The 24,481-nt window shown below is 38.2% G+C and overlaps 1 protein-coding gene across 14 annotated transcripts in view; it reads left to right on the top strand.

Moving 5' to 3' along the window:
* The first annotated feature begins 23,402 nt into the window (after positions 1-23,402).
* The window catches only part of CACNA1C (calcium voltage-gated channel subunit alpha1 C), a 441,725-nt gene continuing 440,646 nt past the window's right edge, over positions 23,403-24,481 (top strand). For all 14 annotated transcript variants that reach the window (XM_040594360.1, XM_040594355.1, XM_040594352.1 and 11 more), the window contains exon 1: positions 23,403-24,104. In XM_040594360.1, the coding sequence (XP_040450294.1) occupies positions 24,056-24,104 (49 nt within the window). In that variant the 5' untranslated portion in view covers positions 23,403-24,055. The remainder of the gene's footprint in view (positions 24,105-24,481) is intronic.

Genomic DNA, 24,481 nt, shown 5'->3' with positions numbered 1-24,481 from the left:
AGTCACAGCTGATGAGATGAGAGGACAGAAGAACAAGGAAGAACTGGGATGGATTACAGGAAGCAGAGCTGAGCTGGAGCAAGACCTGCCATGGTGGAGTGGAAAGCAGGATTAGCATGTGGGCAAAACTGAAGGAGGCTTGCAGATGGAATGAAACACCTGCTAGGAAGAAACTTAAATAGGAAGGACAGAGCTGTGTAGGTCTTGGGGCAGAAAAATTCAGGTAGACTTTTATAATTGGAAATAGAGTAAGAGGAGTGTTTAGAGGTTTTGATAGAATGAAATGCTGATCACAAGGATAGGTAAAACAATGTGCCATAGTTACTGAAAACTGCCCTTCTGTCTGCCACAACCATTTTTTAGGTCACTTTAATTGCTACTTGTGACATGACCTAGTTGGAAGTGGTTGCTGTTATGGAACAGAACGTATAGAGACTCTTTCCTCACGCAGCACTGAGCAATTAGGAACCAGATACAGCATCACATACATTTCAGTGGCTCTGTCACCGAGTGGTTTCTGATAGATACAAAACAACAGGCCTGCTTGAGGAAGAAAGGGACATGGATTTAAGAGTTGTAGAAGTTGGTTGACTGTCAAGAGAAATGTTGTAATGACTGATGAAGCGTTTAGGAAAGGATAAAACCTGCTAGAAAGCATCTCTTTTCCCTACAACTTGGCAACAGTTGCCACAAGATGTAAAAGCCCCCTGTACAGTTCCAAAAGAGATAACAGTCTAACATTTTCAAATGTCCTAGTAGCACTAATTCCCACTGATAAACAGCAGTTACATTGTATCCTAAAAGTAACTGTATCTCAATGGAGACTGCTGTTTGAACTGTGGTTTAGGATATAGGAAGAGGAAAGGGCATTGGGTACTACCTTTAAAATTCTATCTTGGATATTGCTGTTTGCAAAAATTATATAAACTAAGCTGGTTTGTCTGAGCTTTAGGTAGTATATGTATATGTGTTTGTATTTAAAAAAAACACCAATAAAAAACCAAAACAACAATAAAAAAAACCCCACAAACACCAAAGAACAGGCAAAGGAGAGGGGGGCTCATTTAACTTGTCACTAAAAATTTCAAGCAACGAAATGATGTAAAGCTTTTCTGAAGTTTGATTTCCTCTAGCATTTGGTTATCTATGTTAACTCCATCAGTGATGGCACAATTTTCATTCAGTGTAAGTGAATAAGATGGCTTAGCTTGTGGATTTTTCCTTTCACATGGCAAATCCATCTGGCTATGCTAGGAGAGAATTATAAATGTGTTAAGTTTGTAGTTTCATTGATTCTCAGGTGTCCTGTGGTACTGAGGAATATGATCTTTGTTCTGTGAATGAGAATACTGTTCTTAAACTGCTACAGTAACAGAAAAAAAAAAAAATTATCCCAAATTTGCCTTTTCCATAAAAGTGACTCTGAACAGATCTTTGATTTCAGTCTAAAATAGTAGCAACAAGAATGAAGATTCCACAGCATTTCTGGGCAACCCGTTCCAGTGTTTTACTACCCTCATAATGAAAATTATTTTCCTTATTTGTAACTGGAATAGCCTTTGTGACTGGTCTGCTGCCTTTCATCCTCTCACTATGTAACTCTGGCAAGAGGCAGGCAACAACTTCTCTATACTCTCCCCTTGAATACCTGAAGACAGCAACAATGTCTACCTTAGTCATCTGTTCATCAGGCTTAACAAGCCTAGTTCTCTCAGCCTGTCCTCATATATCATGTGCTTCAGCCCTCTAATTTTCTTAGAGGCTCTGGACTTCCTCCAGTATGTTAATATCTAGTACTACATGGGGTACTCTGGTTATGGTGTCACAGAATGACTTCCCTGTGATATGCTGGCAATATTATTGCTAATTAGGTCCAGGATGTGGCTGGCCTTCACAGGCAGGGCATGCTACTTTCTCATTTTCAGCTTGTTGTCTACCAGAACACTGGGTCCTTTCTGCAAAACTGCTTCACAGCCTCTACTGGTACACGGGACTATTCATTCCAGGTGCAGGATTTTGCACTTGGCATTGTTGAACTTCATGTGGTTCCTGTCTGGCCATTTCTTCGACCTGCTGAAGTCCCTCTGGATAGCAGCTCTACCTTCCACCATACTGACTTCTGCCCCAGTTTGGTGTCATCCAGAATCTAGCTGAGAGTGCATTCCTTCTGATAGTCATGAGTGTTAATAAAGGTGCTACACAGTATTGGCCCCAGTTTCAATACCTGAGGGACATATGCCATTAGTAGTTGGCCACCAGTAGACTTTACACTACTGAGCACAACCTTTTGAACATGCAAGTCTGGAGAAATTTTCATCCTTCTTACTTATCCAGTCCACATCTCTATAATTTGACTACTAAATATTATGGCAGACTGTCAAAGGCTTTGCTAAAGTTGAGGTAGGTGATGCCCATTACTCGTCCACTTGTTCACGGAGCCAGTCATCTCACCATAGAAGCCAGTCGGGTTGGTCTGACATGATTTGCCTTTGGTAAACCTAGTCTGGATGTTCCTTTTTGTCCTTCAAGTGTTTGAATATGGCTTCTGGGATGACTGACTCCATAATCTTCCCAGGAATTGAAGTTAGGTTTACTGCGCTACAGTTCCCTGGGTCTTCCTCCTTGGACATGGGTGTGATGTTTGTCTTCTCAGTCATCAAAAACCTGCTCTGATAGTCATGACCTTTCAAAAATGAGTGACCTTGCAGTGATGTTGGCCACCTCTCTCCATACCTTCAGATTCAGCTTGTGTCATTCCAAGGATCTGCGTATGTCCAACTAGCTTAAGTGCTCCACTTCTGCAGACTGCCACTGGGCTCAGAGACCTGGAAGGCCTAAAGACAAACCTTACTAGAAAGAAAAAAACCCAAAACACAATAACACTCCAAAAATGTAAGGCAAAACAGGTATTGAGTACCTTAGCCTTATCAATGTCCTTTGTCACTAGTTTCCCTGCTACATTGAGCAGTGGGTCCAAATTCTTCTCAGCCTTCCCTTTGCTGCCAGTGTGCTTACAGAAGCCCTTCTTGCCTTTCATATCTTTCACTATTTCCAGCTCCCTCTGAGGTTTCGATTTCCTGACTCCATCCCTGCATTCTTGGGCCTTCTCTGTGTATTCCTCCTGGGTACTCTGTTGCTGCTTCCACCCTCTGCATACTTCCTTTTTCGCATTTGAGCTCAAATGGGAGTTCCCTGTTCATCCATGCTAGCTTTCTGCCATGCTTGTGTCACTTCTGCCTATCAGAACAGCCTGTTCCGGTGCACTGAAAAGGGGATCCATGAGGACCAGCCACCTGTCCTGGGCCACTTTGCCTTACAGAGCAGTCTTCTGTGGGATCCCACATAGCACATTCCTAAACAATCCTGAATTCCAGAGCTGTGATTCCAGTATTTCCCTTGCTCACTTTTTTTTCTGGATGTTGATCTGGGGAATATAATTTGCTGCAGCCTTAACCTTCACATCACCCAGCTGTTCATCCTTTTTCATGAGTAATAAGTTGAATGCCTCTCCTAGTCATCTCATTGATAATCTGCATCAAGAAATTGTCATCAACATCTTAACATGATTATTCATGAGGAGGATTTGATTTCATGAAATGTCTAGTTCAAAATTACAGACTAAAGAAGTCTGAGTAAGTTTCCAAAACTACTGGATAATTATCCAGACAGAACCGTTTAAAGCTCTCCCACTCCGTACATTAATAGGAGCCACAATATTCCCATGCTGGCTATGAGGGGAAAAATCAATATCAGCAAATGTACATTCATATTGATTTATCTTCCCTTTTGGTTTTCTAATTTAGTAAAGGCTACTAATGCAACATTACATAAAGATTCTCAGGAGAGTAAAAAGGCTAATAAGATCAGGTATCACTGTTTGTTCTGTGGAAGTGAACTGACTACTGTACGTAGTCAGCTGTTGAATTGCCCAACACAGGAAGGCCACTGTGTACTTTTGAGCCATGTATCAGAGGGCTTCATTACAGGGAAGTGGACTAAAAGGAGACATCAGAATGACTTTTTGGAATGCAGGCCCAGCATGCTGTTAGGATATGCATGTTAGAGAGGAGATGTCCAAGGAACCAAATTCTAAGAATTTTTTTCACATAGTATTCCAAGAAATGTTGTACTTGTATTTGAATGTCCTATTATACACATCTGTTCAGACCAATTAGTAACCTTTATCAAACTAGGTTGGAAAAGGGTTTTCTGGTTATGTGCAAACTCATATGCAAATATTTGATTTTTAAGATATTATTTCATGTATTGTATGTGGAGAAAGCAATGCATTAAGAAAATGATGTTTGCTTTGCTTAATCATTCTAAACAAATTGAAGGGGAGGAAGTGTTCTTGTAATTTGAAAACTGAAATTTATGACTGTCCAGAACACCAGAAAGTTGTCTTGTGGGAAAATAAGTCAACTATACACATACATATTATTTTCACAAGCAGTGTACACTTCACACAGCCATATCAATCTTGTAATGCTCTCTCTTGCACTGAAGATTAAATGGCAAGATATTCGACCTTATAATTAAAATATATATTCCTTGTTATGTTACAAACATGGAAGTGCAACAAGTTATAAAATAAAAACTGTATTATCTATGTTCTTATTGTACATCATCTGTATATACAGATTCATGATTGGAAGTACTTTTTGCATTCCACATAGCTGGGTTTTCCCCCACCCTCTCACCCCTTTTTGAGGATAAAACATTCATGAAGGCGCTGTCCAAAATTAGGACATCTCCTTATCCTACCAAAGGACAAGGAAAACAGGAGATTACTGAAAAAAAAGACTGAATAATTAGGTCATTGAAGGCCCAGGTTCATAGAGGTGTTTACTGTCCCAGAAGAACAGCTGATAATCTGCAGCTGAGAAATCACACGTTCAGGATGATTGTAAAAGTTGAGTTCTGTCTCTCAAGCCCCAAATTCCTAATTTTTCCAACCTTTAATTAATTTGGCCATCAAGGCATTCTACTAGAGATGTAAATGCAAGAACAGACTTTGTCCCACTTAAATTGATGGAAAATTCATTTTCATTGGTCACTTTCATTGGACCATCAACAAGTTGTTCCTTATGAGGAAGGATTACATCTTGATTTGGAGTACCAAATCAGAAGGTGGCTATCTCCAAATGGCCATGACATCATAGTTTAAAAACAACTGTGTTCAGACTGCTTTTTCCAGGTTGTCCACCAGCAGAGTGTGACTTTTGCCTGGAGCTATGGTAATAGTGGCTTGTATCAGTATAGAGATGTGCCTTTTTCCTAAAGGCAGAGATTTTACTGTGAATATGACCTCTTTACCAGTCCTTTGGTTCCAGAGGCAGAGAAAATAAATCAATATCACAGAAGCAAGGTATTCCAGTGGCCCTATCAGAAAGCACTACTCGAACCTAACTTAAATATTGTAAGACATAACTCCATGGAAACAAAATACAAGGTTGCTCAGCTAGGCTTAATTCTTGTTTCTTTCACAGAGTCTTTTGGATATAATTTTCTTGTTATGTGTCTCCTGAAACACACAATTTCACCTACCCATAAATTTAAATATACAAAATGTTATTACTGCACAGTTTATTAAAACAGCTGAAACATTGCTATTCATAGCCCTTATTTTGCCATTTGAAAAACAGGAGTAACTGGTAACAAGTGTGAGTGATCATACTGTTATGTCAGCCCTGGAAAGAAAACAGGGACTACAATTGCAGAAGATGTGGAAGCTGCTCCCTCTGAGCAGAACAGTGCTAGACATCCAGGCATGGAGTATCAGTCTAGCTTCTGAGGTCAGTGAGTCTAGGATGTTTCTGGCCCTATAGCTTGTTCTTTTTCCATATTGAGCATACGGAAGCCACAATTCCACAATTCTTCTATGGAACTTTAATTTGACAAGGTTCAAATCATGTACATGAGAGAAGGCCTTGAAATCTGAGCAATTTTGCTTGTCATATCACAAGTCCTAGCTCTGAAGTATTTATTACCCATTTTCATTGGGAATTTCTCATATATGAATTTTTGAATATTGCAAGAAACAACACTTCTAACCCTTCTCTTGGAAATGTCTGATTTTGATTTTGATTTTTCAGAAACCTGTAGAATAAATTCAACCTGTAGCCTGAGAAATTTGAATCCAAACAGTTAAAACTTTGCTATCAAAATCTGAAAAGAATGCTTTGTAGTAGATGCCTTGTACTTATGTTGTGTAAAAGACGGTTATTTTTAAATGAAAATCAAATTACAGGGTACCATTTAGTAATACCATAGTTCATGTGTACTAATATGGCTTTTCAGCTCTTTCACTACAAGATCTCAAATAACTTCAAAAATACTATCTCAGTGAGATGCAGAAATACTATATTCATCTTATTTTTAAGTAAAAATAGGGGGCAAAGGCTGCAATTGGTCAATATAAGTGAAGAGGCAAGATACATTTGAGGTTGAAATAATTTACCAAGTCCTTCCTGTTAACCTTTGAAACTGGAGCTCTTCTTTCTGAAAGGATCTTTGGAAAAAACTTAGTAGTTCCATCTTTGTTTAGGATCACTATATTATTCATTCAAGTCAATGTGACTCTTTGACTGCAGTAAGGTTTTGATTAGGTCTCTTATTGTTGCTTGCACAGTCACAAAATCTTGCTTAGTGAAAGAATCCACATATTTTTTTACACCCCCCCCCCATGTTCCTTTGTAGGTAGTGTTCTGCATGTGCTGCCGAAGTACCTGGTCAGTGAATTAAAAAGTATTTTAGCTATTTACTTCCATCATTTTTGTCTAGTTAGTGCAAAACCATGAACTCCCATGACATCTTGTTGTCTAGAAAAGTGCTTGTCAACATACAGACTAACTTGGAAATAATTCTGGATAGCTCCTATTAAAGAACACTCTTGGTGCCCTTTCTTTAAATAAAGTCTATTGACTGTAAATTAAGTGGACACTATCAAACAAAAATTTGTATAGGGAAAAATTTTAATGCATTTTAACCATAGGCCTGCATCTTTTAGAAATAATTTTTAAAAACTCAACACTGATACTTTTTATCTTTTGCTTTTCATTCTTATTATAATGATCAGTGTCATTCTTCATTTTTAATCACTTCCACCTTTTATTTCTAATGCACTAGTCAGTAGTTCTTCATCTTATGTAGCTTGGTGAAGTTATTAATTTCTTTTCAACCAAGGATTTGCCCATATTAATGAAATACATCTGAAGATACCTAATATATTACCTGTCTGGACAAATTTCTGCTGGTGATAAAACAATGAGAATTTTTAAAAACCGTATTTCCAATATTCAGAAAGTTTGCCAGTAGATATATTGCCAGTATTGCATGTAAACGATGCAGTTTCCTTCACTGAGATGTCAATGAATTATTAGGGTCTGCGAGGACACAATTTTCCCCAAATCATCCTCAGACTTCTTCAGAGGTTTATAGCATGTGTTACTTTCCTGAAAAATCTATTTTCTGATTATTAGTTTTCTAATCTGAGGAATGGAGGCCTACATGTAGTTTTCCCCTGCCATTGTTTATCCAAATGCCTGGATGACATTAGCAAAATATTTGAAACAGATAAGTCAAAATTCAGTCTCAGAGAGTGAGATGAAGTGATGGATGGATGGGAAAAGTAATACAAAGAAATCGTGATGCACACTGCCTCCTGTCATGAGGAAATCTGCCTGAAGATTGAAAGTGTTTGCAGCCTTATGTTTTCCTAGACCTTTCATTACTTCCAAAAATCCATAAAACTTTTACTGCAAACCAAATCTCTTCCACCTGAGGTTAGCAGGAAGAATGCATGTCCTCATGTGAATCTTAGGTTTAGTCATAGAAAGCCACGTGCATGCCATGATCAGGTTTCATTCTTGTAACTGTCTCCCTGGTGCTCTCTTTGCCTGTAAAATGTGGAGGCCAGAATCTTTGGGGAGGGGAACACAGAGCACAGAAGAAAGATCGATTTGATTAATAATGTTACAAGAGGCTAAAAATCTTGGGAGTATACCTAGGCAGAGATACGACTAGAAGTTTGCAAGATGTCAAGTGCTTTTTTCCATTTCTGCAAGTTTTAATAACCAATTACCCTGCACTTACAAATCTACTCCTCCCACCACTAGCTGGGAACACACTAGCTTCCACAGTGCCTCTCAGATGGAGCAGAAAGGTGGGAAGAAGGTCAGTACAAACATCCTTACTAACTGTATAGTACAAATGTCCTTACTAACCGTATGTGGTAGCTGGGAAGTAAAGGGTGGAGGACATGACAATTTGGCTAAATCAAGATATGTCTTGAAACCAATATTAAGGAAGAAATTGTCTTTCTCTCTTTGTAGTACTTTAAATGTGATTTGAACCCAGAAATCTAAGTAGGGATAAGAATGAAGAATGAAAAACTAAGAAGGAAGTATGCAGAAGATGCAATGTGTTATGATACTTTAAATAGTGCCAAGTACTGAAGAATCAAAAGAAAAAAAATGTTGCACATTTTTTTTTTTTTTTTTTTTTGAGGGGGAGATGGGGAGAAGAGCAGGGATAGCTGGTACATCTCCTTTATTCACATACAGTGTATTTTAGGATATACTCTGGCTTATCCTCTGGAACCTGAACAGTTTTCATGTGTTTAGTAAGCCACTGAATAAGAGAAAGTATCTGTAATAACAAAGATCTTTAGTAAATCAGAGGTCATTGATCTTTCTCTGATTATTCAACAGTCATTCTCACTTGGGTATTAAGGATAATAACACTGTCTTCCTCAATATTTTGTTATTCGGAGAGTAAATGATTCAGGAGCACCTTCTTTATCTACCACCTGTAGTAACTTCCATGTGTTGGCCCTTCATAGGCCAACATTTTACTCAGTGAGCTCATGTTCACCAGTAGTTTTCCCCTGACCTTATAACTCATGGCTCAGTTCACTTGGTGGGTGTTTTTTCCATTCAGAGCTGAAGATAGTTTACTTAGAGAGGGGAGTGCAGAATGCTTTTTGCTTTGTCAGACAATCTGACACAGATAGCTGCAGGTAAGTGGTACCCTCAGTCCCTCCCAGAATCGCTTCTTACATTCAGAATAAATAAGGTGGTGGAAAACATCAAAACATCTTTGTTCCCACCCTGCTGCATGCATGTTTTCTGGTGCGAGATGGTAATTCAGCTGGTGATGCATTCATGATGTGCATTGTAGTTTTTCAGGTTCAGTTCTGCCAGATATGCAAACCATAACAGGCCAAATGCCGTCTTTTACTTTTGTCTTCAAAGAGCTGAATTTGGCTCTGGCATTAGTTTTAACTGTTTAAAGTTACAAAACAACTTTTTTTCCTTTCTTTTAACCCTACACAAGCAAGAAGGCTGCTCGTGTTGCAAAATAATTAAGTCAGAGCCTGTTGCAATCAAAAGATGATTAGTTTCTTGTGTTTATGTGTGTTCTGATGTGAACCAATCTATTATGTCTGTTTTGTGTTCCCAGGGATGCACTATTTTTATGTGGAACTTGCAAAAGCAGACACAGTTCACTGATGTTTATTAGTGACCTTGTCTTGTCCTCTGAATTATGGACAGTCTGCTTTGAACATGGGGAAATGCTACCAGCAGATATTATGTGGATGTTCAGGTTTTTTGTAGTTTAACCTCTCCAAGGCCCTGCTGCAGTTCTAGATGTAAAAAAAGAGAAACTGAATTATGGGTGTTTAAAGCTGAAATATTTATAGAAGCAGTTTTTTATTTAAAAATAGCATTTGTGCCTGAGAAGATCAGATGTACCACTTCAGTATGAAAAACAAAACCAGATTTTAGTTGATATTATTAATAGAAATTGCATGAAATTTGATAATGTAATTTAGCTGAAAATATTTTCTTCTAGTCTAGGTTTTGGAGTGTTTTTGTGTTGCTAAATGTTAAAAAGAAAAAAAATACTATGTATTTTTTATAGTTAGAGGTTACAAAGACAAATAGCTGAATTACTGTTTATGAAAGAAGGGAATATACCAAGTATCAGAATAATGCCCTAGAAATTAGATCTTAAAAAAAAAAAAAAGAGGTAATTGATATCAGAAAAATAATTTTGCTTACTAAAGAAAGGCAGGATTCCCATCTATCACCAACAAAATGCTACAAATTAAGATAAAAATGTGTTCTAGAAATAGATTAAAAACTGGATTATCTAGGATCAAAAGTTTCCTTAATTGTCTGTGAGGGAAGCTTATGGGGACTTTCAGAATCCATCCTTATTAAAAATGGAAAGCAACAGTACATGGAATCTTTATTGATTTGAAGTCACTATTGAGGTTGATTAACATTTTACCTGAATGAATGTCAAATACCGCAGAATGTGGCCCAATTGATTTTAAGGTTGTGGCAATCTTTAGTGCTCTAGTATCAGAAGTGTATCCAGATTTGGTCATTTGGAAATACTTCCTGATTTGAGAACTCATCTACTGATGGGATTGAAAGAGTAAAAAAGTATCCTATGTTTCTCTTTCAAGGCTCAAGCAAAGGATGTAGCATACTGTGGTGTTTTTAAACTGCTAAATTGTGAAAGGGAGTAAAATGAATGACTCTTTTGAGTTTTCAAATACTATCTTAGAGCAATCTGAGGGGAAGAGGAGTGGCCTCAGAGCAATGATCCACAACTCCAAATAAAAAGTGTAAATTTGAATGCGTTTTGGAAAGTTTTGCTCCACTTTCTTCAATATTTGAAAATACTCCCAGTACTGTGACAACTTTATTGAATAAAAATATGAAGGAGAAGGTCTGCCTAGGACTTTGGGTACCAATGATTGAAACCAAAGCCCGTCTGAATGAAGAGAAAATTCCTGTTTCATGTTTCCTTAGAATGACCAATCTCCTTGGCTCTGCAGCCCGCTCTCCACAACCAGCATGAAGCAGCACTCTTGATTAGTCAAGAGAAGGCAGCATGCAGCCATTAATATTAACTGTATCACATCACACCATCTGGCTCCACCAGCTTGGAAATGATGGCCTGTATTTTTTAGTCACAGCTGACAGAAAATAGTAAATTAATTGGAAGTACAACTGTGATTTACCTTTTACCCCTTACCCTTGACCCACCATGGTCTACCATTCATTTTGCCTTTGAAAGACCTAATACTTCTAACTTTATAGGTTGTTCTATTAAGAAGAGTATATTTATTGTATACTAGAGCACGAAGTATATAAAGAAAAACAAGAAGTAGGTGGAAGCTGGTGTAGAACTTAAGTTTTATTTAAAAAAAAAAAACAAACTTTTTTTTTTACTAAGGACTTGAAGGAATATACTCTTCTATGAGGCTCCATTTAACATGTAATCTCAGAGGTATTTATGGACAGAAAGAGGAATGTCAGCATGTAAGAATACTACTAGGCAGCCACCTACTCACCTTTTTATTTCCTAACACATAATTGACCTGATACCCTTGCTTTATCTGAAAATACATTTGATCTTACTTCCATAAGTATAGTTCTGCTACAAGGAAAGTTTCCAAGATACCTGCAATTTAGTCTGGTTGAATCTGTGCATAAAGAACAAGATCTTATGTGCTGTCTTCATAGATGCTTTAAAAATTAATTAGCCCATGCTTTGCAATGCTTTATATCATTAAAAATGCTATGTAAGCATTATAATTTGGTTCATCACTAGAGTGTAGTTCAGCTTTTAATTGCTTTGTTTGCCATATTGCCAGGAGTTGAACTCTTGCAAAATAAGCAAAATCAGTCATAGTTATTAATCGAATGAGACTTCAAGTAGAATTTAGGGTGACACCAGATGTAGTAAAGCTAGTGAGCAGATTGCATTCTTCTCCTGGAATAAGTACTGAGCCAACAAAACTATATGCTTTGGGTATCACTGTGCTGCCTAATATCTTACCATTCTGTAACTAACATACATTTCATAGCTCAACAATTTATGGTCATTATAGATCTCACTGAACCTTTTCATAAAGTTTAGAGGACCAAGCCAATTTCCCATTCTTACAATTATATTCTGAGCAAGTTCTTACAATACCTAAATAATTTCACATGGCATTTTTCAATTCCAGTCTCAAAGTATGGTACGTTGTTAATTCAAAATGAAGCTTTAACTCAAATGTCAATTCTATCTTTGTGACTAGTAAAAGTATTTTTTAAAAAAAAATTGTGCTCTGAAGTTTTTTGGATGCAAGGCACTCTGAATATCATCAGTGACTGTATTTGATGCTGCTGCAGACTATGGGAGTTTCATCTCAAGGACTGAGAAACTTAGAACATGGGAAGTCACGAGTATGTTCTTAACTAGAGCCAGAACATCAGCTCAAGCTGATTGCTCCTTTGTGTCACTCTTAGGGCAAGAGTGTGATTCATCACAGCCATTTTGCTGAATACTGAACTGCAGATGCATCTTTATGGGTTAGATCTTACTTCCATTGAAAACTAAATGGCATCCTGATCTCATTTGTTATAATGTAAGTTGGGAGTAATTTAGTAAAACTGATTGACCTACATTGGTATAATTCTTATGTGAGATCATGTCAGATTCAGCAGCTTCACTGGAAATAGGCTTGGTCTTAGCAAATACATATATTTAGTTCCTTTGAAAAGCATGTGGATTTCCCATGCACTGGGGAGCATGTCTGGATTCTGACTGGTATTGACCAGTATAGTAGTTGTAAAATAAACTCACTGAACATGTTTAAGCCATGTGTTCTTCCTGTGTGAAAGTCCAGGCATGATGTAGCTTTCAATGAATGACTAGACTTGACCACCATCTCACTTCCATTTTGACAATAATACCATCTGCCATTCTTTCATAGTGTGCTTGTTCCTCTATCTTTGTAACTGCTGATGACTACATTGTTTTGATATGCTAGGCCAGTTAAGCTGCAAAAGTCTAGTTTAAAAATAGCTGTATGATTTTAAAATGATTTTTAAAACCTGGAGGAGCACAGAAGAAAAAATTGTTTATATATGGTTATAGATCTATTTCTGTAGTTCTATTTCTGGTAAACTGAAGCTATCTGATACACTAGACTAACATAGAAAGTAACTTAGATGTAAGTATAGATATGGATTCATTTTGGCCTGTGGTCAGGATGATCTTACTGGCATGTCTTTGGGTCACTGGGCCAAGGAAGGTTTGTTTTGATTTTTTGTTTTGGGTTGGTTTTTTTTTGTTTGGTTGGTTTAGGTTTTTTTCTCTTTTTTTTTTTTTTTCTCTGTAGCATTCTTCTATCAACTTATTTTATTTTGAGAACAGAATTTCCTTCCTAGTTTCTTCATTCTTCAATGAATAGATGTCTTTCACTTCTAGACATCAGTTAGGCTGCAGAACAGCAGGACAGTAATGTACAGCTAAATACAGATACTCAAAATGTGAAATCTGTCAATCCATCCCCTGGGCACAAGTCTGTGCCTATTCATGTTACAACAACAGTCACATGTCTTATTAAATCAGTTACTCTTTGTGAAGCCCATGTATTGTGGATTTGCTCTTCTATATACTGCATAAGCTCCACTGTTGTGCTTGTGCTGATAAAAGAGATCCTTCCTCAGGCTGCAGTGAAAGCCAGCAGCCCCTGCTGTGCATGGTAGCAATTGCCATAAACACTACAGACTTGAATGAAAGAGAAATGGAACCAGAGGGGTGTAATAGTCCTATATTACTTAAAAATTCGATTTCTAAATTCTAAAACTCTACTTATCTTGAACTTTTAGACTACCCTTTTCCTTTGGGATTGACAGGCAGCATTGACCAGTAGAAAGCTCGGAATGTTGATGACTCCATTTTCCTGTCTTCCTCCAAAGTTCAAGCTGTGTTTCTTCAGGAGGTGGCAGCAGATGATACAGTAATTGTAAAAGTCAGAGACTCTCCTACGAGACCGAAGAGGGGAAAAAAAATGATCCTTATTTCTGTCCAACAGTTGCTCAATTAAGTAACAGAATGATCAAGCCTTTTGCATTATGATGATACAGATGGCACTAAGATTTTGAGCTTTTTGTGTTCCTTTGACACAAGAGAAGTATCCCTCAAACTAAAGGAAGATAGTAAAGTACAGTTGAAAGTGAATGAACAGTTTTGTTTCACCTGTTCTTTTTTCATAATTAAAGTATATCAATAGACATTTTATACCAATTACAATAAAAGAAACACCAGCAAAGTCTCATAAAAAATTTGGCATTATTACCCCTTTCAATCTTAGAAACAGAACAGCTTATGTTGGAAGAGACCTCAGGAGGTCACCTACTCCTGCTTGAGGCAGGGACCAGGTTGCCTAGAGTTTTGTCCAGTTGACTTTGAAAACCTCCAAGAGATGCCCTTCTGAGAAACTTGCTCCAGTGCCTGACGGCTCTCAGGGTGAAAAAAGTTTTCTTTCTGTCAAGTTGGACCATTCTGTGTTTTAGTTGATGACCATTGTCACTTGTATCTGCTGTAAAGAGCCTGGCTTTGTTTTGCTCTGGAAGTATAGAAGAAGAAACTAAGGAACTGGATAGAGAGAATTCTTCAGGGATTTGGTCATTAAGGAGCTAGGTCTGAAATATTCATCTTGCTTTCACTCACCCAGTCTTCTGAAGTCAGAAGGCTCAAACTGTCTAATGGAAACACAAGTAAATGAGATATAAAGGACATCTGAAAAGGCAATCAGAGAACTAAGTGGGAAATGTGTCCTCTTTTGTTCTCTTTACAGTTTGTTGCTTGCACAACATTGGGTCAGACATTTATTCTGTTTTCCCCAGTTTGTAAGATTACTTATAAGTATTATATTTTATCAGTTTATTGGTTTAATGTCAAAAATTCTGGATCAGGATCAAGGCCTGAGTTCTTTATAACTCCTGTTTTTTCTGATTTAAGAAGAAAATACAGAAAGGTGAGGAGGACAGGACAGCAAGGAGGCATAATGGCAAGGAATGTAATGATGCAATTGCATATTCTTGCTATATGTCTAATGGGCATTCACTTTCCATTCTCTTTTGATTTCATTTTTTCTTATTAGAAAATTATTAGTTTTTATTCCCATAGTGTAAAAGGGGAAATTAAATAAAGACTGAAAAATTCCATGGTACTCTGAAAAAGAGTGAGTTATCAATAACATAATCTATTCTGAAACCTGCCTATTTTGTTACTTTTCAGAATAGTGTAATCTTGATTAGCTGGTGAGGAGGCAGCAAGTTTTCCCCTCAGTGTAAAACTATTACTATTTTAAATTCCAGCAAAAGGTGGTCTTCCTGTAGTTCTTGCTTACTCTGACCTTAAATCAAAAAGTATATGGAACCTGATATGCATTTATTTTAGATAAAACTGCTTCCCCACCCCACCCCCCACCCCCCCTTTTGTGTGTGTGTGTCTTAGAATCTTAGCTTGGTCATTCTTGGTCTCATGGAGTTCTTGAGAGGCTGTTCTTATAAACTAGTGTACACATCAATGTCATTATAAAATAACTGAACTCTTACCTATTTATGTTAAGGAAATATAAATCTTTCCTTCAGAACATGTGGAACTAGTGAGTAAAGATTTTAGAGTTGTTTATTTGTTTCATTTTTCTTATATACATGTTTAAGCAAAGATGGGAAGAAATGAAGGGGGAGACATAAATAAACTTCTGATTGCATGCTGGAGGGGTAGTTTAAATAACAGTATAACATTTTTCTCAGCTGCTAAAGTTTTTTTGAGAAACTGCAAACATAACCAAGATTTCTTATGCTGTTGACTCAGAACCTACGTTACTGTATTATCCCTCAAATCAAATAATGCTCTCAACTTTGCTGCCTGCCACTTCACCCATTTTACTGCCTCTGTTCCATCAAGGTTTCACTGCAGCTAAGGAAGCTTTGGAGGGCACATGTTCAGGAAACCACCCATTACATATTGCTACAAGTATTTGGAATATTCTGCAGCAGTCATGGCGTTCACAAATAGTGACAGCCACACAATCATTTTTAAGTTAAAGTTATTTGAATAACTGTTGTGTACAAGCTCAAATCCATGCAATTGAAGCACATTTAATTTATCCAGTATTCAGGAACCTTTCCAGGATGCCTTTAATATCTCTCCAGCAAAATACACTTTGAAACACTGTTTAACACTTCTAGAACTTCTGTAATGTTTTAATGAAGTCCCACTAAACGAGCTTTTGGGTGTCCTAGGAGAAAGATCAGTCAAGATGGAACCATAATGAAATATGCAGTTTTAAAGTTGATGATATAACCAATTCAATTAGGGTTTGTGTAGCATTTGCTTATGGTGTTTTGATGATGATCTTTATGGAAATAAAAAGAGCTATTTTGAGCAATCTATTGGAACTAATTTTGTTTTAAAGGGTAGTTTGGATAGAAGGGCTTTAGATCACTTGAATGCAAGGTTTAGGTGGTACTGAGATAACCCTGCATAGTCTGTAACCATACAATTCTGGAAACTGGAGTTGAAATCAAACATTGCTACATGTGGAAGTTGTCTTTAACTTAACCACCCAGTTGAATTCACCACAAAATCATTATTCAGCTAAACACAATTACCAGCCATTTTAACAGGAGGCAGTGGGTAAACTGCAGGTTGTAGGACAGATTTTAAGATCACGTGAAATAAAGGTGCTGTAATTGAAATAAAGGCTGATTTCTGGGTGTTATGATTTTCTCCATTTTTGAAAGAAATAATTGTGAAAAAAAGCCAGAAAACCACAAAGATTGCATTATAACCAGGTACACTTACTAAGCAAGTTTAGTCTTTCAGTATAGAAAAACCCGTTGTTCGAAACGAAATGTTGACATTGTGTGTAAGGCCAATGTCACAGTAACTGACTATACTAACAAACTAATCTAATCATGTTTCTTATGGCTGATACATGAGACCATGTATTTTTAGACCATTGTATCTCATTAGTGATTATTGTAGATCCTCAAAAATCTGTCAGAATTCTAAATTGTTGGCTTCCTTGAGTTTGTCAATAATTTTCTACATTGACAAGGCAGACTTAGAAGTTCTGAGACTTTAAATGCCAAAAGAGAAGGAAGGAACTTAGTCTTAAAGCTCACATTTACATTTTTTTTTATTTTTTAGCTTAGTTTATGACTTTTCTACTTGGAATTAGTTGTACTAGTTAAATATATTTTTCTGCTTGGCCTTTTCATTTTGACTTTGTGTAGTTTTCATTCTTTAATAATCAGATCAACTGAGGTTTCCAAATGCCAACATCCTTCTAGTCACTGTAAAGTCTTCCTTGACAGCTTGCAAAAATTTACTCTTTGAAGAATCCATCCCTTCCAAAAAAAGTCCATTTTGTACTTGCCCTAAATCTCAATTTACATGTGATACTTTGTTATGAACAAGAATGAAACTACATATTCCAGAATATTTTGTAGAACTATGTTAGAAGATTAGAATGGTAATACTTTCTTCATTTTTGTTGTGTAAACAGTGGCAAGTATCTGAGATCCCCTGAACAGTTTGCATGAAGATTTTTTTTTTTGCCAAAGTGTAGGCTGATTGGGTTAAAAATTCATTTTTCATTGTAGATCTACATGTAGACATTATTAGGTCATGTCTTTTGTCTGACTGATGATTTCAGACTATTATTATTGTTATTGTTATTATTATTATTATTATTACTATTATTATTAAGAAGTATTATTTTGCTTTTTTCTCTGGTTAGTTTTGGGAGTTTTGTGCTTTTTTGGTTTTTTGTTTGTCTTTGAATTGGTGGTAGCTAATGATGAACTGCTGAGTTTAAATCTCTTTGTACCAGTACATATCCAGTCTAGATGGGCCAAATAATTTCTTATCTAAAATAGAAACAGTGCAACACTTTAATTGTCAAGTTCAGGTCTTCCTTTTATGCTTTTATGGCAGAGACAACAATTGACCTTTCCCCTTCTTGAGGAACAGGAGCTACTTCTGTATTGAAATTCTGCAGAGGTGTTAGACCTTCTCGAGTGCTAATTAGCTCTGTGGTCGGGTGTCTGTGATGGCAATGGCACAGTGAAAACTGCCACAAGTTCTCTTCAAGTCTGATAAGCATACCTGTGTTTGTATTTCACTTGGGCTAAATGTGGATTGTGTTGTTTCAGATTGTTCAAGTATTTGTTTGCTGCTACACTTCAAATCTGTGCACAAATTCATACAATGCTACCAGTAATCATTAAACACTAATCACCTTTTTACAAGCATAAATGGTGAGCTCTTTCATTTCTGCAGTTGGAATTTAAAAAGCACCACTGCCACCACCCATCGAAATCACAGATCACAGCTGAAAGCTAAGATAGCTAGCAACATTTGAATAAAATCACACTTTCAGATATCCAGGTTATTTTCTAGAAGTTCTGCAGTCTAGAAAATCAAACCCTACTTAAATGCTATCAATTTTATCTACTTCCTTCTTTTCTGTGTCTAATGACAGTTTATTCTAACTACTAGCTACTTTCCTACCCAGTTGTCAATTATTTTATTCTTTTTTCCCCTTAGATCTAATATTTTCTATTGTTTATCAATATTAGGCCTTAATATGCTCTAGTAGACCATATGGATTTCTTGATAAATCTTACCATTTTCCTTCTAACTTTTTGTAGTTGCTTGCTGACATTTGAATGTAAATATAAAGCTAATGACTAAAACTTCAAAGCCAAGTAGCCACTCCTATTAATTTCAATGTGAAAAATACAGCTAAGTTTTCCAAGTTGACTTTGAAAACCAGTCTTTCTTACTGTACAAAAATTTAAAAGTTTCTGTGCATATAGCACTGTTCCAGATTTTAAGAAATTAAATCACCTAGAAATCTTGATCATCAACCTTCCTTTTCTCTTCCATCCCAGATTTCTTTTTTCTTGAGAAAGTCCCCTGTGTTCTAGGTAGTTGATAGTTTTGAAAGGTCTGTAGTTTCCTGACCATACTTTGAATAGCTTTAGATAGGACTATCAATTGCTTTCATTCCAATTAAAATTAAGCAACCAAACAAAAAAATAAAATAAAGAACATTTTTAGAATCCATACTAATATATGTGAACAGATATTATTCTTTTTTCAATAACAACTAGGGAGTTCAAATGGAAAGGATGATACTCACATTTTTAGATTATATGTAGTTCAGAACAATCAAAAATAACTTTGAGAACAATTCTGAAGAGAGTAGTCCCAAAATATAAGAAAAATTTGCTATCATCAATATTTGATTTAAAACAAAAATTACATTGTAGTCATGGAACACCAGCAAGTACCAAACGACCCAACCCAATCTGTTATGCTGTGTATGGACAAACAATGCATAAGTTGTTAAGAGTATTATGTTATTAATACACAATGATTCTTCTAACGTACCTAGGACTGATCAGGCTATTGCTTTGGGTTTGAATGGTCTCAAGGAAACACACACTAGACAGAAACCAGAATTATTTACATGTTAGCCTTTGAAAAAGGAAGGTCAAAGTCTTCAAGCAAAGATTGCACTTTGTTTAGATCCCATTTATTTAAATCAGTGACAAAAAAAAAAAAATCATCCCATAGTTTTCAGTACAAGAAAGTGCTGATTCTTATGGGAAGCCTTCTCTGTTGGCAGAGGTGCAAAACCTTAAATCTTCTGGGGAAAAAAAAAATACTTTTCAGCAAAAAGAGCTGACAAATATAAAAATAATATAAAATAAAGAACTCTGGCACTACTTCTCTGAGCTGGCCCTGGAAAGAATCACATTTGTATGTGAGATGTGAGCCTTAATACTGTTTCTGGGGTTAAATAAATTTATTTTCCACTTTTGAATAATTTACCTTTTTATTTTACAGTAACAGACATTACTGCCAAAATAGTGTGAACATAATCTACAGCAATTAAATAGCTAGATAAGTTATGCAGTAGGCCAGATGAAAACCCTAGATGATTTTAAAAGTACTAAGATTTCTTAAAAGAGCCTTTTACATAATTTTGTTATAAAGACAGTTCAATGCAGAGTTATTGTACGCTCTTGTCTGTTTTCATCTTACTGCTTTCTAGCCCCATCTTTAAATACAGCATGCCAGTAACTCTCCCTTTTTGAATCAAGGAGACATTCTCCTGAGAAACCTATTGAGGTGATTTCTGTTCTGAAGATGGATGTAGGTTTTGATACTGGATTTTGAAAAAGCTGTTGTGCCCAGTATACTCTATATATGGCTGGGTAAATGGGAAAGACTACTACATTGTACACAGAACAAAAAATTCCTGACACGCAGAATGGACTGTTGCATGTTCACATTATGCACCCTACAAATCATCTTTGACACTTTGTAACTTTAAATAGCTGTTTTTCAGAAATCTCTGTCTTGGTACTTTATATGGCCATCATTACTATTGTTCTCAGAGCAATTGGAGAACAATTTATCTCCTCTTAGCATTCCTGTGGGGTCGAAAACTAGTAACTCCACTTTAGAGCTGGCTTAAGGCTGAATATACATTGGATCAGTTGTTCGATCTATAGTCGTCTGCTTAGAGGAATTCTACAAGCACAGATTCAGCCTGGTGTGAGATACCCTTGTTTCTGATGATTACACTGTCCATCTTACCTCCAAATCTGCTGGCTGCTGTATCAGGCAAGGACTAAGAACTTTCTAACTGTTTTTTTGTATTAAAGGAATAATTCTTTCACAATTTTTTTCAAGATCTCTCTCTCACTTGTATACTCACCTTTGGGCTGCATGTGTGTGGATCTAACTCTGAAGAAGGCTAAGTGTGCTCCCTCTTCAGAAGGCCTTAAAGCTTTTCAGAGTATCGGTCATTCAAAAATAATAGAAAGCCTTCTAATTTGCTTAAGCTGTATGTTCTACCTTTAGAGTCCTGGCCCAGAATGTACCTGAGTGAAGAGCACAGGATTCAGAGGCCATGCAGGGAAAGGCAGTTGTCCTCCCTGATGTCTCCAAGCTGCAGCTCTGGAATCCCTAATAAAATCCCTTCTCTACTACCTATATGAAAAATGGAAAAAAAGTGTAAAGAATGGAAAGAAACAAATTTTAGGCCCATTGAATTTTCCTGTGGAGGGCAACACCTTGGGTTCTTTCCTGAGAGAATTATTAAATGTGAGTTTCAGTCATCATGTTATTAAGAAAAAAATATTACAAGCACCTTTACTTCAAATGCCACATCTTTACCAAACCTGCTTTCATGGACTTCATCTTGTAGTGTACTTTGACAGTACAAATGATTTTGGAGAAGCTGTGATGTTTACTCATGCCACCTGATCCTCCTTCATTAGCAGGATCTTTCCATCTTAATCCTACAATCGGTTTCTTTCCGCTTCTCTGTATAGAAAACTATTTGCATCAGAACTGCTGAGTAAGGAAACCTCAAGTTATAGTAGAATTTTATTTATGCTGAAGAAATTAATGCCAGCTAATATTCTTGTTTCTTGTTCTATTTTTCTTCTGTAATTGATTTTTGGTAATAGGCCCAACTTATGTCCTACTGTGGGAGCTTGGCAGAGAGAGAGGGATAAAGAACAGAGGAAAAGATTTGTAGGTGGCGGGGACAGCTTGTGTATGTGGCTGCATACATACGTGAGCTGGCATAAAGCAAGGCTATGTGGATGTTAAGTATTTAACTAATACTGTATATAAATCCTTAGCTAGCTGAGAATGTGACCCGAAGAGGGCAAAAGAAATATTTACAGATGCCCCACTGGTGTTTGATTTCTGCACAAGAGTGATCAGCATGCCCTTAATTACTTCCCCAGGGATTATGTCCATGCAAGGGTGAATCATGCAACTCTTGGTTGACTCATGGCTGGAAAAAAATGGAGTTAGCACAATCCAAAATGGCAAGGATTTATGGTCACAAGGAGAAAAATAAAATATATATTTGCACAACAAATGTAGGCAGCGAAGGATTTGCTGTTCAGTCCTTCTTATAATGGTGAAGCCAGGACTTTTTTTTTCAAGAAAAAGGCAACTCAAATTAAAAATGAAAGCTAATGTATTGCCATTCCACTTCTGGCTCTGATCTTGCTTGATCTGGTAAGTTAAACAGGGTAAGTGCATGTGACATTATTAGAGGAAAAACTAGGGAATAGAGGACAGAGTATTTTAATTGCTCAGAGGAACTCTTCCTCCTGAGTCAGAAACAAAGCTGCATCTCTACATGCTGTCAATGGCAATATGTTGGTGAATTACCCTTTGAATAGCATCTAATACAGAAGTTGTGATGATCGGTGGTTATTAGAAACCAAAAAGACCTTTTTTTTTCGGACAAGTGCTTTGGCTGCATCCAGTTTTCGGTAAGTGCTTTACATCTATTCCAGTTTTCTTGTAGTTCTGAGTGGATGTGTTGTTTTCTTGTTTCTTTGCCTAAATCTGTTAGGTGGTGGTGTTTTCTATTACAGTTTGAGTTCCATCCGAGAGACAGCTCATTTAAAGTGGTGGGGGGAAAGCCTCAAAAAGAGATGGATATTTGATACATTGCACTGAAATCCATTTGTAGGGAAGGCACTAAGTTTGTTTGAGAGTAATTCCTTTATAGGGGTATTACCAACTTTAAAATACTCTTTTTCTAGTTGAAATGGAAAAACACTCGAAAGGCAAGAACTACTGTGTTTTAAGTTCCACAAGCAGTATTGCATGCATGTGATGTTAAACTGGTACTCTGTTATCATGAGAATTGACAGCCACGGATTTGCATGTAGGACACAGCATTGTAGACATTCACCTCCACGGCTGTCAGAGCGGTTTAGTTTCTCAGGTTGTGGCAGTTTCTGCAGTGGTTCCTGAGGGGTGTTTTTGAACTCTGCATCTCTTGTTTAACATGGCAGCTCGGAGAGTCCAGATATGTTTAACATGTACTGCATTCAGTTCACATTTCGTCTTAAAGAAGTCATTTTTGCTCTCTGCGAAGGCTTCAATTACAGAGGGCCAAATGACAGGCATAATAATTAAGGCAAGTGGTGGGATACCAACAGAGCACTTTGGTGTTTCCACCAAGGATTTTGCAAATCCTAGATTGATTAATCTGTTTAAACATCTGTGCATCCTCTCGTCTGGGCAACTGATCCCTGGGTATCTCTTTCCCTTCTGCTGCCTGCCACCAGTGCCGGTCTTTGCCTGCTCGTAACGGAGCAAACGCAGCCGCAGCCCGTTCTTGCCGTTTCGCTAAACGCTCGCACGCGATGCCGCCGGTAACGCTTCGGCAAACGGTGCCGTCCTCCTTGAAATGCAGCGCACAGTCGCGTTCGGTAGTTGAACCGCAGGGCAGAGCCCACAGCACCGAGAAACCGGATCGAAGCGGGGCCGGCGGAAGGCGGCGCCGGCTGCCGCGGGGTGCTGGGCACGGGCGGGCGGCGAGCGCGGCTCCGTGCCACCGTGCCGCCGTGCCGCCGTGCCGCCGCCCCCGGCCCGGCCCCGCCGCCGCCGCTCCCCGCGCCTGTCCCCCCACTTCTCCAGCTCGCCTCCTTGACGTCATGTCTGTAGCAAGGCTCCAGCAGGCGCAGTGAAGGCAGGCAGCGTGTTAAACTTTCAGATCAAGTCCGGCGGCTCCTAACGCCGTGCGCGGGGGGCTGCGTGCAGCCACCGCAGCTGGAACATCTGGAAGCGTTCAGTGTGTCTGTCTGTCGGCAAGAGAGCGGGGAGCGAGCGCGCTGAGGGAGGGGAGGGAGTAAGGGGCTGGGACTGTGCTCTCTTCCTCTGCAGAAACAGCTCCCTGCCAACACAACGCGCTCAGAATGGCTTTGAAGAGGAGGAGCAGCAGCATTTGAACATCTCTCTCTTTTTTTTTTTTTTTTTCCTTCTTCCTCCTTTTCTTACTCTTGTAGTTGGTGGATTTTGAAAAGACATTTAACCCTCAGAGGTTTGTCCTGGATGCTTATGCTTTTGCTTACCCCCCCCGCCCCCCCTCTCTCGCGTTTCCCCCCTTCCTGTTCTTTTTTATGGTTTAACAGCCAGAGGTGCTGTGCTAAATTCTTGGAAGGGGCCCGGATGTACTGAGGATGCATTGCAATTTCACTAAAGGAGGCAGTAGTGGAAAGGATCAGTTTTTGGTGTTTGATGCAATAATGGGAATCAGGTAATAATAAAAGAGGAAATTCTACAGCTCCATTCTTCCTTGAATTCTACCAAGCCGATTTTCGGAGGGATTAATCTGGACTCGTTTTAAATGGTCAATGAAAACAAGAGGATGTACATTCCCGAAGAAAACCATCAAGGTAAGCCTGAGATTCACCTCCGAGAATGTAGCAACCATTCTCTCCCCTACCCTTTGTCCGTAATCGCTCGGTTCAGTTCAGCCGCTGCCGCCCCTGCCACAGCCAGCGGCAGGCGGAGGGGCCGGGGCAGAGCAGCCTTTGACACCGGTTTCCACTCGGAGCACACGGCTCCCCTCAGCCGGGTGTGCTGCAGGGAGACCCCCCCAGCCCCTCGGGAAAAGGATGTTTCGTAGGAAGCCCCGGCCAAAGAAAAGTTGCTTTAAGTCCCCGTCGTCGCCTTCTAAGGCGGAGAGGCGCCCGGCGAAGGCGCTGCGCTGTGGCCGGGGGCTACGTGAAACCGCGGAGCAGCCCGCTCGTCCGTGTCAGAGGAAGATTAA

Source organism: Falco naumanni, chromosome 5, assembly GCF_017639655.2.
Source record: "Falco naumanni isolate bFalNau1 chromosome 5, bFalNau1.pat, whole genome shotgun sequence".
Taxonomy (NCBI): Eukaryota; Metazoa; Chordata; class Aves; order Falconiformes; family Falconidae; genus Falco; species Falco naumanni.
Note: the sequence above shows the minus strand (reverse complement) of the source record. Positions and strands in the feature narration are given on the sequence as shown.